Source organism: Populus alba, chromosome 2 (assembly GCF_005239225.2).
Source record: "Populus alba chromosome 2, ASM523922v2, whole genome shotgun sequence".
In the NCBI taxonomy this organism is placed as follows: Eukaryota; Viridiplantae; Streptophyta; class Magnoliopsida; order Malpighiales; family Salicaceae; genus Populus; species Populus alba.
In genome coordinates this window covers 15,299,965-15,318,504 of record NC_133285.1, presented here as the reverse complement: position 1 = coordinate 15,318,504, position 18,540 = coordinate 15,299,965, and the positions used below count along the sequence as shown (strand labels likewise).

Here is an 18,540-nt window from a genome sequence, read left to right as displayed (position 1 = left end):
CCACGTAGCCAAGCCATGGCCAACCATCCATCCATCCATTCGGGCAATACAGCACATAGCCACCCCGAATATCTTTGTCCTCGGCTGGTGCGTGTAGTAGATCCCAAACCGAAAGAAATGGGAGGAGGTAAAGTGACTGACGACGCCGTCATGAATTTCGCAGTGACCGGAAAAGATCATCATTTCCTCGTCGATGCTGATCTTGAGGAGGAATTCTCCGTTTCCTTTCGTTGTTCCGTTTGCCTGTAAGCTCTCTCTCTCTCTTGGATCTGGTTTTGTATAATATGTGCTTACTGATACTGTCATGAGTTCTTCGCTGTACACATGGATAATAATAATTTATCTATTAGCCGTTTTCAATCCTTTTAAAACAAAATTTTCTTGCTGAATATATGGCAAGTATTCAAGAATTTCTTCAGCTATTGTTAGTGTTAGTTGTTTGTTTATAGAGTGATTAAGAACTAATTCTAATTTACTATTGGTTTGGTCTCAGGGATCTTCTATACAAACCCATTGTGCTCTGTAAGGCATTAATTTTTTTTTAGCAAATATGTTATTATTTTGATTATTAAAATATGATCTAATTCTCTGTTTTTATTTATTTATTTATTTTATTGTTTCATTGCAGCTTGCGGCCACATTTCCTGTTTCTGGTGTGTTCACAAATCTATGAGTGGTCTGAGGGAGTCTAATTGTCCAATTTGCAGGCATCCATATAATCACTTTCCAACCATTTGTCAGATGCTGCACTTCTTGCTCTTCAAGTTGTATCCTATTGTGTATACGAGGAGGGAAGAGCAAACTCTAGGTCAGCATCTCCTTGTTTTTGGAGTGCTTTTTTTTTTTTTCACCTGCAAACTTTTTAAATTGCTAAGTGTGATAATGGAATGTAGAAACACGAGCTGAGAAAGACTCCTGCTCCTCTCGCGCTTTATTATTACCCTGACGAGATCAAGGTCTGATATTTGTTAGATTTTTGCCTTGTGATTGTACATTTTACAAATGTCATGGAAGGAGTCTGGAGCAATTCCATGCTAAAACTAAATCTATTGAAGAACAATGACATGTGTTGAAGATGCCAGCTTTGTTAATTGGCTGGTATAGTTAAAGTGCTATTGAACAGTAATTCATGAAATTACCTGAGATTTGTTTTTGTCTGAAGCATAGGATTCATTTGTGCAGTTTTTTTAATACTTCTTGTTAAATGGGCACTTGTTCTTAATCGTCGTCCAAAGGGGCAGCGTTTTTAAGCAGAACCTGAGAAGTGATTTTGGACTAATATGAGAAATAGGATGGTCAATTTTTTTCTTTTTGTTTATTTTTTTATTTTGAGAATTTAGTTTGGCAGAAATGATACACTTTTCCAGTGAAAAATACTCCAGAAAGACACTTGGGTGAAACCATTATATTGATTTGCTTGTAACCTTGCTTAAATCATTTTAATTAAACTATAGGTAAATATCTTCAGTGATATGAGAACCATCTTCTCCCACACACAGAATGACAGAACGCCAAAGCTTCTTTTTTTTTTGTCATTAATCAATGAATTTTTGTGCTATTTTATAAAGATTCAAGATTTCTTTTCCTTTCCTTGCTTTTTAACTGTTTAGAATATAGGTGCATGCAATCACCACCCACATTATGTATCACTTAACTGATAATGCATTTAATGTTCAGAAGTTTTGTTAGGCTTGTTTTGAATCTAGTCTTATTATCATACTCTGGCCTGCAAAGCTATCAGGTGCATAGTGGTAGTTAGGTTATTTTACTAATGGTATTAAAATGTCCATTTTAATCATGTAGTGTTCGTAAATTCTATTTTTTTTACATTTCTTACTTTTCATGTTTTTTCAGAGGAGGAGATGGAAACGGGCTTGTTCTCACCACAATTTGGCTATAAAGAATGCAACAGTGATCTACAACATCATCATCCAAGGGATCGAAAGCATGCACTAGACAGTTGCTTCTTCAGGAATGGGGAATTTTGTGCAAGTACACAACAAATAGAGTCTGTTAAGTCTGTTTCCATGATTCAAGCTCCCACTATGTCTATTCCAAACAAAGTTCGTGATGAAAATTGCTGCATGATCAAACCTGGCAGTGTTGAAGAAAGCAATTTGCCTGAAGATAAGTCAAACAGAAATTGCAAGCAGGTTTCAATTGCTGATGTACAATGCAGCACATGCAAACAGCTTCTTTTTCATCCAGTGGTTCTTAATTGTGGCCATGGTATCCTTTTTCACTTCAACTTTAGACGGACAACTGATAGTAGGCTATACCATTGCCTATCCACCTGGAAAGTTTTTTCATGACTGATCCTTTTTTTCTCTTAAATTGTTTCAGTGTATTGTGAAACTTGCATTGGTCCAGTGAATGAGATGCTTACATGCCAAGTTTGTCAGAGTCTGCATCCAAGGGGTTTTCCAAAAGTGTGTTTGGAGTTTGATCATTTTCTAGAGGAATACTTCCCAACAGAATATGCCATGAGAAAAGAAGCTGTTCAGGCCAAACAAGTGCCTGTTAAGTTTCAGCACCCAATCACTTGTATGTCTCACTGCTTGATCCCTTCCTTCTCCAACCATGCTAACTGCTCAATTTACAACTCTGATAATATGCCCTTATCTTCTGTTCATATTTGGATTAGATGTCTCATTGTTCGACTAGTTAGGTTGTTAAAATTCATGTAGGGAAGCCGCGTACATTTTTTATTTAAACCTAATCAAGTGAAGGAAAATCAATGATGAAGTCACCAGTTCAAGAAAAGTGCATAAACAGGAAGGGAGCAGTGTTGTTTCTTTCTGGCCGGCCACTACCATCTCAATTTAAATCTCATCCATCTTGGATTTCTTGGTTAGATGCCAGCCTAGCTATACTGGTTAGTACCATTTCACTCAACATTTTTGCATGGACGTTTTGGACTTTTTCAAGTTAAAACACCAAACCTCTAATTTTCTAACAATCCCTAATTTTTGGGATTTTCTCAGTTAAAACAACCAATCCCTAATTTCCTTGGGAATCACCACAAGATAAAGATCATTACTTTGATCTGAAATGTAAATTATAAATTAGACCTTTTAGTTTTCATAAATTGAATTAAATAGTCCTAGTTTTGAAAAATAATTAATTCACCCTTTGTCAAGCTTTGACCATTTTAAAAAAAAATTTGTTCCAGATAATTTTTTTTCTCATCATTTTGTATTATCTATTTCTTTTTTATAAATCTTTTTTTCTAGTTCTTAAAAAAAATTGAAAAAAAAAATGAAGCGGGCGAAAAGGATTGGGTTACAAATAGATTTAAAAACATAGGGACTGGTCAATTAGTTTTGAAACTAGGGGAACTATTCAATTAATTTTGCAAGACTGTAGACTCATTTATAATTTACTCCTGTGTAAATGACATGATTTAATATTCTCCGTGTATTATTTTTTTATTTTATTTTGAGATATTATCTCTTCGTTTCTATTGGACTAATTTAGTTTTTAAGTTAATTTTCTTTCAGACATTTAGTATTTAGTAATGATTTTAATCTTCTAATTTATTCTTTGATGTTCGAGATTTTGTTTTTTGGAAATTTAACTTTGGGTGTTTGGGATTTAATTTGTTTCTCCTAGAAGACAACTTTCAATATTGTTTTTTCCATTAGGACCATGGAACAAAACGCTGAGATGTCAGGTATAGAAAAATTTCCAACCAATAACAAATCCACAACAGTATTGACAACATTGGGAGGGTGGGACAGTGCATTCCCTTTAGATAATGTACCTTCGTGGGAAGGTGTTTGGCCTTATTTCTTTTGTTTTAGATTTCTATCTAAAATATAAGGCTAATCTGTACTAACACCTTAAACTTCAGGTAGTTTTGATTGACTCCTAAATTATTATTTTATTTGAACCCCTAAACTATAACATGTTTTCTTCTATGACCCTTACACCATTTCCTCCCATTTTTCTGTTAAATAACATCTGAGTTGCTCTTTTTTTTCTTATAAAACATCAAATGTCTTTTTATACTTTTAAAAAAAATAAAAATCCAGCTCGACCAATACTATGATAAAGACATCGTTTGCAATATTTCTTGCATTTCAAATGTCTTTTTATAGTTTGAGATACCATTAGTTACCATTAAACCATCTACTTCCAGGTTCTACCAAGGCTAGTGAAAAGAGTTTCCAATCATCCTTAGTGACCACAAGAGAGAATTTATCATGGCGGGCTGACCCTCCCTCGAAGGTTCATGTTGGATTTGGTTGCGATTCTTGTGGGGTAATTTCTAGTCCTTTATTCCTTCCCTTTGGATTGATTTCTTCTCTTCACTATTATGACAAATCATTATGTCTCACAACTTGGTTATTTCATTATTTTTGGTTGAATTGTGTCTTTGCAATAAGTAGAATATCATGTTACCCATGTTGACATTTGGTTTAGACATTGATGTGATGCTTGCCTACCATTTTCTTTTGTTTGAAATGTGGAAAAGGTGGTGCTGCACATTCTGAACCAGTACATGATAGTGATACAAGTTGTGTGTATGTTGGATGTCAGATAATATTGGCAGGATTGGCATGTCTTTGCAGTTCTTTCATTCTCGCACCCTGATTCATATCACTTGATGTGAACTATATGCTAAACCTCTTTGTTTCGTGAAGTTAATATTAGTATAGTGGGTGAGATTGTATGGAACCCTCCTGAACTATTGGTTGAAAGTGTCATTAACCCGCAAACAAAAGATTTTGAGCCTGCAGTCCCTGAATAAATTGTTTGGTTTAATTTATTCCACTGTAAATCAATCAAGATTTCCATCCAAAAAAAACAAAAATACTTGCAGTCGCATACGTAATAGTGGACCCATAAAAATTATTTTTTATTATTATTTTTCCACTCGTCTCTCCTTCCTTGTATCGCTCCCTAATGCAACCCATCTGCAAAAAGCTTTCTATCCTTATTTTCTATTTCTCCTCAATCAACCAAGTCACATACCTGTGCTATGCTAGTTACCACTAGCCAAAATCCAGTACAAGAAACAGTTACTTATCCGCCAATTACCACTGACCACCACCACACCATCAGCAACCTCTACCATGTTACCAGCCACCAGCCAACAACCTCCGCCGCACCGTTAGACAACAACAACTTCCACCATGTATCATCAATAATAACCGCCCTAGCTTGAGACAAAAATGCTGCCACCAGCAACTCTAGCTACCACTGCTTTCAAAAGTTTCTGTTACTTCATCCACCATCGAAGATTTAGTGGTGTTCTTTGGTAGGTTTCTGATGGTAAAAGGGATTTGGAATGGGGGTTTGAGAATTCGAGACTAGGCTATCTCTGAGTAGAATTAGGAAATGTTTCTGATTTATTTTTTTTGTTCTATTCATGTTAGGTTGTGCCAAGTTTAGTCCCTATTCTTGAGCAAAGTGTAATTTCACAATCACTTTGCTTTGAAGTGGGTTTAGTGTTTCTGTGATTAGGGTTCTTGTGTGCTTGCCTTATTCATCAGCATCCTCTGCAAATCTCTTTATTTCTCAACATCTCTCTCGCTCAATACATCCGGTATTATTAAAAATCTGTTTGTTTTGCAGAAAATTTTCCAAGTTCAGAAAATATTTTGTAGGAGAATTTTTTCCTCCATTTTTTCAGTGTGAAACAAACATATGAAAAATATTTTCTAGTCAATCCCTGAAAAGCACTAATTTGGAGGAAAATATTTTAACCTTAGGAAGGACGGACTTTTCTCAGTACTATTAACTCATGATATTCACCACCCCCACCCCTTGTCACAACCACCACATTTTATTATTGTTCCTTCATAACCCCAGCATCACCACCATCATCTTATTACTAGTATGTTACCACCATAGCCCTCTACTACCGTAACAACCACCACCACCATCATTGATGTCACCACGTTATCATTATTATAGTAACCATCATTTTATTACTCATTATCATCATCACTAAAACCACCAGTGGCACCATTCATATTATTAGTATCACAAATATTATGTTCATAACTATCACCACCACCATTATCTTTACCACAAACATGTCAATTTTTCTCATCTTTTTATCATCATTAAAAAATTAAGAAAGGAAATTACTTATTATATAGTTATTTTTCAAGAAAATGTTTTCCATTTTTCTACAACACAAACGAACCCTAAGCTCTGAATATTCCTTTTTGGTTTCAATGTTTCAATTTTTGAAGAGTTTGCAAGCATGCTCTTCCTCTATATCGATCTTCTCTATGCAACTTGGTTTGTTTGTTCTGTTCTTTTCTTTTTCTTTTTGAAGGATTTTTATTTTGGTCTTGAAAGGTGTGAAAATATTGGATGAATTTGGATCGTTACTGTAGAATTTTGCTCAAAAGCTAACAAGACGTGGAAGAATTGATGGTAGTTTAGTTTTTCCTATTATTATTATTCAAACTCTTTTATTAACAATCTTCTTATTTTTAATAATGACAAGATGTGACACGTGTGGAAATTCTGAATCCTCATGGACAGAGCCCTATGAAAACTAACGGTTGGACTAAATCAAATCAAACAATTTGATTAAAGGCTAGGACACTCTGACCAATAATTGGGTGTTCCCTCCCCTCTTCTCTTTGCAAGATTGTCTCTGTTTCTTTCTAGTCCAAACCTTCAAGTGCCTCTAGGTGTCGAGTTGTGTCCCTTGATTATTTGTTTGAAATTTAGTTACAATTTGAGATCTTTTGAGGACGTGACACTTCAGATATTGGTTTTGCCTGTTGAAAATTGAAAACAAGTTGAAGGTGGGGTATATGAATTTTTAAACAGTTTGATTTGAACTTTGAAACTCAGTAATAATTAATGAAATCTATGCTGTCCAGGTATTTCCAATAGTTGGAGATAGATACAAGTGCAAAGATTGTGTCGAGGAAATAGGTTTTGATCTTTGTGGAGACTGCTACAATACTTGCTCCAAGCGACCTGGACGGTTCAATCAGCAGCATACCTCGGAACACAAGTTTGAGCTTGTAAAGCCAAATATTATTCATAATATAATGTTGAGGTTGGTGACAGGACAGTTGGATAGTGCTTCTGCTTTTGCCAACCACGATGATGCTTCAGGAATTTCTGAAAATGAATCCCCTGCTCCCATTTTGTCCAGCGATGCTCAAGACATTAGCAGGAACAGTTCGGCTAGTGCTGCGACCAACCCTGATAGTGCAGAGGATGAAAACGAGACCCAAACAACCAGGTAAAATGTTTTACCTTGAGCATACTTTGCGTGATTCGGTGGGATTATCTATGTATTAGTCGCCTCAGATCAAACCCCCTCAAAAGCGAGAGAAAATAAAAGAAAGGAGAGGAAAAAAGCTCCCATTGCTCGGTGCAATGCATTTCTAGGTCTATTTCCTTGCGAATCACAAAGATCTGATGGGGTTTTGTTCTCACTGCACTTGTGATAATTCACTTTATATCAGAACCATCTCCCAATTTTAACTGCCATTTGCGGTTGTATATAATGTATCATAGTGTAAAAATCTTCTACTTGTGTAAAGAGTTATGAATCAGCAGTGCTCGCATCTATTTGCTTTCCTTGATAAACACACTGTACATTGCTGCTCTTTTGTATAATAAATTTATATAAGCAGTGCTGTCTGTTGTTTCTGTGAATCGAAAATGAGAATCATGTGCCAAGGGGCTCTAAAACCCTGCCCCTAGAGAAAGTAGGTGGGCTTTGCTTTTATGCAAGGTGATTTTTCCTTAAATGTGTATTTTTTCAGATATATTTTGTCTCAGGAGCATGGTTATAAAATCGACAACCTGTGTTAACCAAATTTAAAAAAAAAAAAAATTAAACATAAAAAAGGAAAATTAATAGGGTTTTTTTTTCCAGCCTCTGATTTTAATGTAATTTGATAGGTACCCTTATATGCATCACTGGTTTTTTTATAGTAAAGATTTAAAAAATTGTTTTTGTATTTTAAATAAAATTAACAATTTTTTCATCAAAAATAATTACTATACATATTTTTTTTAGGTGGAAGCTAGTAAAATCATATTCTACTTTTAAAAAATTAATCAATTAAATAATATTTGTTTTTCACCAGACATTCATTTAGCAGTCTTGATTACTTTGATGTTGGGATTTTATTGATTTCCTGTTGATATTGTAAAATATCCACTAGTAATTAAGATTTGATTCATTAGAGCAAATTCATTAAATATTTTTGTTTTTTTTGTATTTTAAAAGTATTTTAAAAAAAATTAAAAAAAAATTATATTTTTTTATTTTAAATTAATATTTTTTATGTTTTTAAATATTTTAATATGCTGATATAATAATTAAAAAAAAAATATATAATAATTCAGATAAAATAAAAAGGAGGTCTCACGAAGGGAACCATCAGCCACGAAATCGTTAACACAATAAGATTGTAACTTTCCATTAGTGGGCTATCTTTCACTAAAAAAAAAGCATGTTTGAAGCATCATCGCTAGACACAAGAAAATCATAGTTGTGTACAAACGTGGGAGAGAGCCAGCTCTGATAGACTTTGGTTAAAATGGCTTTCAAGCTCTCAATCTCTCTTGCTCTTCTTGCAATTCTTGTACTGGTTGTGGGTTCCGAAGCTGGTGGAATAGCGGTTTGCTGGGGTCAGAACGGCAATAAGGGAACCTTGGCGGAGACTTGTGCCACCGGAAACTACGACTATGTAATCCTAGCGTTCCTCCCGACTTTTGGAAATGGTCAGAATCCGATGATTAATCTCGCCGGTCATTGCGATCCATAAAGCAATGGCTGCACAAAATTAAGCCCCGACATAAAATCATGTCAAGCCAAAGGCATCAAGGTGATGCTCTCCATTGGAGGAGGAGCTGGGAGCTTCTACCTCACCTCAAAGGAGGATGCAAAGCAAGTGGCGACCGGAATAACTTCTTGGGAGGACATTCTTCATCTCGCCCACTCGGCCCCGCTGTTCTTGATGGAATTGACTTCGATATTGAAGGAGGAACAAACCAGCACTGCGACGATCTTGCCAGGTTCCTGTCAGCTTATAGCAAGCAAGGTTAAAAGGTGCACCTAACTGCAGCTCCTCAGTGCCCATATCCTGACAGGTCTCTTTGACTACGTCTGGGTTCAATTCTACAACAACCCTCCTTGCCAACTCTCCGGTGATATTCCCGATCTTGAAGATGCATGGAATCAATGGATTTCAAGCATCCCAGCTCAAAAAATCTTCCCGGGATTACCTGCTGCTCCTGGTGCAGCTGGAAGTGGCTTCGTCCCTGTAGCTGACCTTACTTCAAAGTGCTTCCAGCAATCAAGGGCTCTGCAAAATATGGTGGTGTTCTGCTGTGGTCCAAGCACTATGATGATCAAACTGGCTATAGCAAATCGATTAAGAGCTGCGTCTGAAAAAACAAAAGTTGATCTCTTCGCATATATGTCTAATACCAGCTATATATCTGCATAAATTGCCTCATGTATATGCAGATTTTATGTTTTTGTTACATGTTGCCGACTCGTATTTTGTCTGATCTCTTTTCCCTTCTCGGATTTTATTCTATCTTTCTTTTAAGAAATGGAAACTCAGCAAACAAACCAGTCAGGACATATGATAGTGATGGCACCGTCACCCAGCCATCTCATTCAAGAGAAAACAATTGCAGCTCCTATGGCCTCTAGACGGGTCATTAAAAATAGGTCCTGCCTGCTTTTATCACCCACTTCACGTCCAATATAGAATTCCAAGTTAATTCTTAATATAAAAAATAAATAAGTTAATGTTATAGATGCATTTTAAAAGATGGTGATTTTTTTTAATTCATAAACAAAAATACTTTATTTATGTTGCAATCATGACTTCAATTCAATTTCTAATGTGAGAAAAAATAATTATACTAAGAAATATATGAACCGATAAATAAATAAAAATTATTAACAATAAGAAATTTAATTTTCATGGTAGAAATTAAAAGTAGTTGCACTTACAATGATTATCCTTTTTATTTTCAACACTCTTATTCATTTTATGTTAGCAACTAAATATTATTGCTAATAAAAAATTATTTTTATTTTTATAAAAAAAACTCCAATACAAATACAATTAATTCATATAAAATATAAAAATAAATTCAATACAAATCAAACTATACTTTCAAAGTGTCATGCAACTAAACAAAATATAAAAGAATCGATATTTAAATAAAAACAATTAATAAAAAACGCTAAAAAAAAAAAAAGACTAGGTGTCAATGAACTAAACCCAAATACCCAGCCTTGGTGAAAAAACTAGGCGCACCCATGCTCGCGTCTTGGTTACCAAAATTAAAATTTGTTTTCTAGATCCAAAAATCTAAAATTCAATTAGTTTTTACCCAAAAACACTTTAAAAACCCCTTATAAACCTCAAAAAATCACTTAACAATCTCAAAACACCTTGAAATCATTTTAAAAAATAAAAATCAATTTCATCAAAATAATTCAAATGAATTGATCTATTTTTCCCACCATGTTTGGATATGAAATCATCCTTATTGAACTCCTTTCAAAAAAAAAATCCATTAACACAAAAATCTCATGTTTGATGGCTAAACTTGGTCAGATAACTTTTTTTTTCATTCATTGTTTTTTCGATGAGTTCTTTTGCTCTTTCTCAACTCCATAAACTAAAATATAAACAAAATAAATTTTTGAGTCAATACTTTGAAGTCGGTCATATATTTTCTCCGTTTAAAATTATAATTCTCTGTCTTTTAATTTTTTCTTTCTTATATAATTTAAAATTTAATCTCATAGAATTATACAATAAAAGAATTATATAGAAAATTTATGAGGAAAAAAATTAAAAAAAAATTGTGAAAAACGATTTTTAAAATGTTAACAAGTAACAATTCAATATTTTTATCTTTTACATGTACAGTATAAGAATTATATTAATTTTACAAGTAACATTTAAGATATTTTTAGTAAATAAAACTTTCACATCCAAATATTTTTGAAAGAATTTGCATGCATTTACGTTGGAGATAGAGCTTAGAATATTCATAAATAGAACTATATAGGATGCCCTTTAGCAATTCTTTATTCGAAAGGTTGAGGGTGTTTGTGTGTGGTAACTGTTATCATTTAAAATGTTTTTTTTGTTTAAAAATATTTTTAAAATAATATTTTTTTATTTTTAATTTTTTTAATATATTAAAACGATTTAAAAATATAAAAATATATAATTTAAACAAAAATAATATATTTTTTAAAAAAAATATAATTTCAATGACTTTCCATACACACATGAGTGGCAGATTTGTTGGGAGTAGAGACCAAAGAGCAGAGCCTTAATTGGTAAAGTTTTTCACACGTTGGCCATATGTACGGCTCTTCATGGCCCTCGGGAAATTAACTCCCAGGTTTAAAAAAAATAGTTTTTTTATATATAAAAAATTCACTTGCCAGTAAATTCTTTTTTTCGACTAGAACAACGTAGAAAATATTCTAGAAAATAATAAAGTTGTTCTTCTCGAGAGCGTAATTTGTATGATTTTTTAAGGTCACTTTCTAATAATTTAACCTTAAAAACAACAAAGAATTCAACAAATTATACTGTTTTTTATGACGTAACCTATTGAAAATATAAAAACAAATTACCAAATATTATTCAATATTTATGAAGGTTGCGATATTTTAATATTGCAAGTTTTACATATATTTTTTTATGTTGTAATGTAACTTTTTAAATATTTTATGAGCTGTGATAAATATTGTTTGGAATTATAGTAGGACAGTTATTTTTTTTATTTTTTTATTTTTTTAAATTTATTTTAATATTATAATATAAAAACTATCTAAAATTATATAAAAAAAACACACTTTTAAATATAAAAAAAATTATAATTTACTAAAAATTCTCTAAATGGGTGGTTTTTTTTTATAAAAAAAAAAACTAAAAAGAAGGGGAGCAGGCAGTGAGATTTGTGTAACTGTAAACTACTGCTATGGTACTGTGCTGCTATGTATTTATTGTGCCAGAAAAAAAATATTACTATATTACGTTATATAGTACTCTTTTTGTGTGTGTGTGTGTGTGTGTGTGTGTGTGTGTGTGTGTGTGTGTGTGTGGTAATTTGGAGGTGGGTTTTAGAGTAGGGTATCCCTAGCCCTAGGGTTAGGGTTTTCTTGAGATTCCCTTGAGAGTTTGAAAAGTTTGGAAAAATGACAACGATGGGAATCCAATGTTACTTACCTACAGCTTCATGGGGTGCTGTGCTCTGTGCCCACAGTTGTAGGCATTTCCCCTCTTCTTTTCCTGCCTCCCTCCGTTCTTTCTTTTTTTTTCTTTTTTTTTTTTTTTCCATTATCATTCAAAATGAGCTTATATAACGATTAATCCTTCAAGAATTCCTAAAATTAATAATTAGTTAAACTTCTAATAGCTCTGAAATTTATAAAACTCGAACTGATAATATTTAAAAAACAAACTCAAGACCTCCTTGTATTCTTCATCGAGAGAGTGATTATGATTGATTTTTGTATTGTTTTAACGTGTTGATATTAAAAAATAATTTTTTAAAAATATATTATTTTTATGCATTCTCGAGTGAGAAACACTTTAAAAAACAACTACAACTACACTTCTCAAATACTGTCGATATTTAGATTGATAAATTAAAACCTAATCCTCTTTGCAAGATTCTAAAATTAATAATCAGATAAACTTCTAATAGCTCTGAAATTTATAAAACTCGAACTGATAATATTTAAAAAACAAACTCAAGACCTCCTTGTATTCTTCGTCGAGAGAGTGATTATGATTGATTTTTTTATTGTTTTAATGTGTTGAATATTAAAAATAATTTTTTAAAAAAAATATATATTATTTTTATGCATTCTCGAGTGAGAAACACTTTAAAAAACAACTACAACTACGTTCTCAAATACTATCAATATTTAGATTGATAAATTAAAACCTAATCCTCTTTGCAAGATTCTAAAATTAATAATCAGATAAACTTCTAATAGCTCTAAAATTTATGAAACTCGAACTGGTAATATTTAAAAAACAAACTCAAGACCTCCTTGTATTCTTCATCGAGAGAGTGATTATGATTGATTTTTTTATTGTTTTAATGTGTTGATATTAAAAATAATTTTTTGAAAAAAATATATTATTTTTATGCATTCTCGAGTGAAAAACACTTTAAAAAACAACTACAACTACACTCTCAAATACTGTCAATATTTAGATTGATAAATTAAAACCTAATCCTCTTTGTCTTGGCCTTTTAATCTATTTTTTATGCTTCCAAACTTGTTTTATTTTTTTTTACTAAAAGATAGTTTGGAAAGCTAAGATAAATGGGCACAATTAATATGGATTAGTTTCATGTATAAGTTAAGTAAACAATTAATACTTTTTTTATAATAATTCAAATCCAAGCAATGTTAAATGTTATGAAAATATGTTAGAAAAAAACTCTAAAAACACACATGAATTATTGAATTGATGAATGAAGGCTTAAAAAGTAAGTTTTATTTTAAGATTAAGAATCAATGACAATGGCAATTACACATTAATTACACTCATATTTATCAATTATTTGTGAAAAGAACATAACTACCTCTTCAAAAATTATGGATCATGTATTAAATTTTAAAATGGGAAGTTTGTCTGTTTGAAAGTGTAGCTGCGGTTTTTTTCAAAATATTTTTCACTCAGAAATATATCAAGATAATATATTTTTATTTTTAACATCAACGCATTAAAAATGATCTAAAAACATAAAAAAAATATTAATTTAAAGTAAAAAAAAATAAAAAAAAAATGATTTTTTTTTCAAAAGAGTTTTTATATCACAAAAAACAAAGCCAATATAAAAAAAATTAATCTAGATTCACCTTTTAAAAAAAAAAAATCAAACCATAATTGTTTTTTCTAAAAACAAAATCATTAATATCACGGTAGAGCTCATCGGACGGTGAACATGTGTCTGGCTACACCTCTGTCGCGTGGAAATTAAAATACGAAAAGGAGAGTTTTGGCGGGAAGAAAAGATTCCTTCCGGATACATTTTTTTGGGAAAAAAAAAAAGATGAAGAAGAAAGAGAAATGTTTTAATTATTTTCTCACTCCAAATAGTCAAAAGGTGCTCACCAAACTATGGTACTACGATGATGAGAAAAAAAACATAATTTATCCTATGATCTTGTGGGCTAGCTAGACCATCGACTTGTGGAGTTGTATTAAAAAAAAAAATTGAGTAAAAAATTATTTAGAAATGGATAATGTTTTTTTTTAAAAAAAAAAGAAAGAAAAATCGTCTATGAATTTAATGATATTTCAATTTAATATAAAGATGTAAAAATATTTGATTTATCATGGTTAATTTAAGTTGACCTATGATATTTACAGAAATAATATTGAAAAAAACAAAAAAAAAACTTCATCTTGAATTATCTCAGTATTAAAAAATAAAATCAATGAAAAAATAATATTTAATTAAAAAAAAATGAACTCGAGTTAGCCAAACAACATATGTGATGAAAGTTATTCACATGTCATTGGATTCAATAATTTTTTTATTCCAAGTATTATTTTTTATTTAATTACATGACTACAAAGTGCATGATTTTGTGTGTATGTTAAATGATATATTGTTTTACAAGTAAAAAAATCATGAATAGACACATGGGGCCAAGATAGCAAAGGTAAGTCATTGATAACAACAATTGAAATTGCATTTTTTTAGATTTGAGCCAAAAAAATTTTAAATAGATTATTATAACAAAATGTGAAATTTTATATCTTTTTTAAAACTGAGGGAGAAAAAAAGCATTAAATAAAAACAAAAAAAATAATAATAGATTCAATTGGGTTCAATAATTTATTTTATCAATTCTTTTAAACCAAATATTAAATAGAGAAAAAAAATGGAGCTCGACCGCGTGGGCTTGGGTATTAAAAAAAAAAAAAAGCAGCACAACCAACACACCATGGCCTCTTTTTTTTTTTTAATTTCTTAAATGGGTGACCTTTAAAAAAAAATAAAAGACAGCAGACAATACATTACCTATTTTTCATAGTTTGCTAGAAAATTAGGGTTTAAATTTTTTTTATTTAAAAATTACTTTTATCCCAAAACACCACAATAAACCTACTCATGACCACCAAAAACCCAAGAAAACATCACAAAAAATCATAATCAATCTGAAGCCATAATTATTGTTGTGGTTAGATAAGGAGAATAAAAAACACAACTAGGTCAAATTAACCTTGTGAAATGAAATTCATTGATATCAAAATTCATTGGCCCGCGCTACATGAAAAAAGAATGACCATGTGAAAAAAAATCTAGGTATTTATAACATTTTTTTAAAAAAAAATAAAAACATTATATCAATGAATTTAAAATTAGCTACATATTAGTTGATATTTTTATATAACATCAAGAATAAAACACATTAAATCAATGTAGGTCATTTCATGGTTTACATGTAAAAGTTGCGGGTATAATCTTTTAAAAAAAAAAAGATAGTATAGGAAATCTCAATCTTGAATTAATTTAATGCTTGAATGGTAAAATTGATTTATAAAAAAAAACCAAGTGAACTTGAATCAACCAACCAGACTCTTGATGTAAGTCATGCACACTATCGGATTCAATAATTTTATTATTCCATGGATTTTTTTTCATTTAATAGATTAACATGATAATAAAGTGAATGTGATATTTTTCCAGTTAAATTAAGGGAAAAAAACACATAACTGAAACATGAGACTGAGATAACAAAAGCAAATCGTTGATAACAAAAAGTTAAGCAATTTTTTTTTTTAAATTTCAAGTTGATTATAAAAACAGATAATCGATAATAAAGGGTGGGATTGTATTTTTTAAAAATTAAGATACTAAAAGTGTGTTAAACAAAAAAAAAAAACAATAGACTAAATATTATGGCATAATTTGTTAAACTTACAATCCGAGTCATGAAATTAACTAGGTTTTTTTTTATTATTATTATGTCTAAAAAAGGGCTAAAAACACTTAAAAATGGTCATATAACATGTAAAAACCAATTTAGAAACCAATAAACCTATAAATGACTCAAATCACAAAATTAATTCGAATAATTTTTTTTTCTCTACTTAAATATATTTCTAAGCAAAATCAAAATGGTTATAATGAAACCCCACATGTTTTAGCTTTATACTTGATATGATGATATAAAAGCTAAACCCAGGTTAGATTTTACTTTGAACAGATTTTTTTTTTACTAATGCAATCTTGTTTGCGAGTTCTCTTAAAAAATTATAAATTAAGTTCACTTGCTAATTCAATGATTAAATTGTCCAACTTATGATATGGACCTTAGATTTAGTCAACTCTTGAATTAGATGTCTTAATTATGGTACGGGCAAGTCAATTCACTCAACTCATAACTTTGATTTTACAGATAGTTTAATGTCGTGATAGCTTCTATTTTTTGCTCGGCCATAAAGGTGGTGTCTGATATTATAGTAGTAGTTTTTTTTTTAAAGTATTTTTTTGTTTTGAAAATACATTAAAATAATATTTTTTTTAATTTTTAAAAATTTATTTTTGTTACTATCATTTCAAAACAATTTAAAAACATTAAAAAATTAATTAAAAAAAAAAACAAAATAGATGAAAAGCACAATTAAGCCGCAAGACATACTGTTTCAAAGAAAAAAACCACTTCATCAACTAAATAGTTTATGTTTTTTGTGCCGAGCTATACATGTAATTGCGATTCAAACATTAATTTTATAAAAGCTAAAATAAGTTTTTTTTCATTAATGAATGATTTGCTTTTTATTTATCCTGCCTTTTAAAAATTTATTTCATAACAGTTTAAACCAATCTCATATTTTTCAAAACTCTGATTAATATATTTTTTTTTAAATCTATTTTTAAAAATTACAAAAACTGCTATAATATTAATCACACGCTTAGAGGCGATCAATTTCCGGGTTAGGAATTGTAACCATCGCAGTGGAACTCATCGGACGGTGAACGCCTCTGCGGTAACTAGCGGCGCGGAGAAGAAGCGCGAAAAAGTGTTTTGGCGGGAAGAAAAGATTCCCATAGAAATGTGGCAGTACGACTGCTGTTCTTGGAATTAATTGAGGTTGATGATGATGATGATGCAATTGGCATCGACAACCGTGCATCAAATTATTATTATTATTATTATATTATTATTAAAAATCTGTACTAAAAAGCCTTAAAATCGGGGTAAAAAGGGGCTGGGGGAGCATATGAAGCTCCAACCGTGACGTTGTTTCTTCCTCAAAGACTTTTTGAGCATTCCGATAAACTAAGATGAAGATTATTCATTATTCATTATTATTTATTATTTACTCCACATACTAAAAAATCCTTTATTATTTTAACGTGTTTCTTGTATTTTATTAGAATCTTAAAAGTAATTATTTTTAAAATAATCCTCCTTGATGTTATCTAAAAACGACAAATAAAAACTATATAAAAAATTAATTGATCGATCATGGCTGGTGATTTATATAAAAAAATAAACAATACTCTTTACACTTCTTATAACACAATATTTTGGCTTAAAAGCTAGTTGAAACACATTTTTACCCAATCTAATCAAGTGATTTTGTATGGTCTAAGTTTTTTTACCCATCATCCATTAATTGTTTTACATAAAATGTTATTTTGTTTGAAAGTCTAATTGTAGTTGTTTTTTCAAAGTATTTTTTTATGTTGAAATGCATCAAAATAATATTGTTTTTATTTTAAAAAATATTTTTAAAATCAGCGTATCAAAATATTAAAAATAAAAAAATAACAAAAATTAAATTTTTAAAAAATATGAGTACAACAACATTTTCCAAACACTTTTATATATGATGATTGTAATCTAACTAAAGTTAGGTCTGGTAAAGCTTTGATTGAACCAGGATAATAGATTAAAAAAATAAATTATATTTTCATACCCAAACAACCTTCTAATATTTCTGAAATTCACATGTCACCTTTTAATTTGCGTGATTTACTGGCATTACTGCCATTTATTTTTTATAAAATAAACTTCCTATGTATCTAGAAATTTGGAAATAATTTTTATTTTTATCATTTAGTAAATCTCATTAACATGGTTACTAAACTTGGATTACCCCCGAATTCTCAATTTAAATTTAATTGATTTAATCAAACCTAACAAAAATGAACCAAGTAAACTTCTTCTTCTTCTTTCCTTTCTTTTTTTTTTTTTTAATCATAGAACAACATTATCTTCGGACCAAGCACTGGATACAGGTTGACCACTAACATGTAAATTGGTCTACTTGATAACTAATATTCTAAACCAGGTTGATTCAACAACTATTAACATAAACAATAAAGGGCGTAGGCTAAACACAATAGAGAACATTGGCACAAAAAAAACTATTAGTCGTGGCAGTTAAATTATGATTTTATCATTCAAAGAAAATTTGGAGTGTTTTGGTTTTGAGGAGGGTAATTCAGTGATTTCAAATGGTTAATTGGTCATTAAAAGACCGTCATGGGTTATTTTTTTGTATTTCCAAC

At 30.6% G+C, this 18,540-nt stretch overlaps 1 protein-coding gene and 1 pseudogene across 1 annotated transcript; both read left to right on the top strand.

Annotated features, from left to right (window-relative positions):
- LOC118049885 (E3 ubiquitin-protein ligase PRT1) lies at positions 1–7,641 on the top strand. The gene is made up of 7 exons (XM_035060044.1): positions 1–245; positions 494–522; positions 629–808; positions 1,855–2,229; positions 2,344–2,544; positions 4,142–4,263; positions 6,852–7,641. The coding sequence occupies exons 1-7, from the start codon at positions 16–18 to the stop codon at positions 7,224–7,226; spliced, it is 1,512 nt and encodes a 503-aa protein (XP_034915935.1). The 5' UTR covers positions 1–15; the 3' UTR covers positions 7,227–7,641.
- An 804-nt stretch (positions 7,642–8,445) lies between these two features.
- Positions 8,446–9,657, top strand: LOC118049886 (hevamine-A-like; annotated as a pseudogene).
- The last annotated feature ends 8,883 nt before the right edge of the window (positions 9,658–18,540 follow it).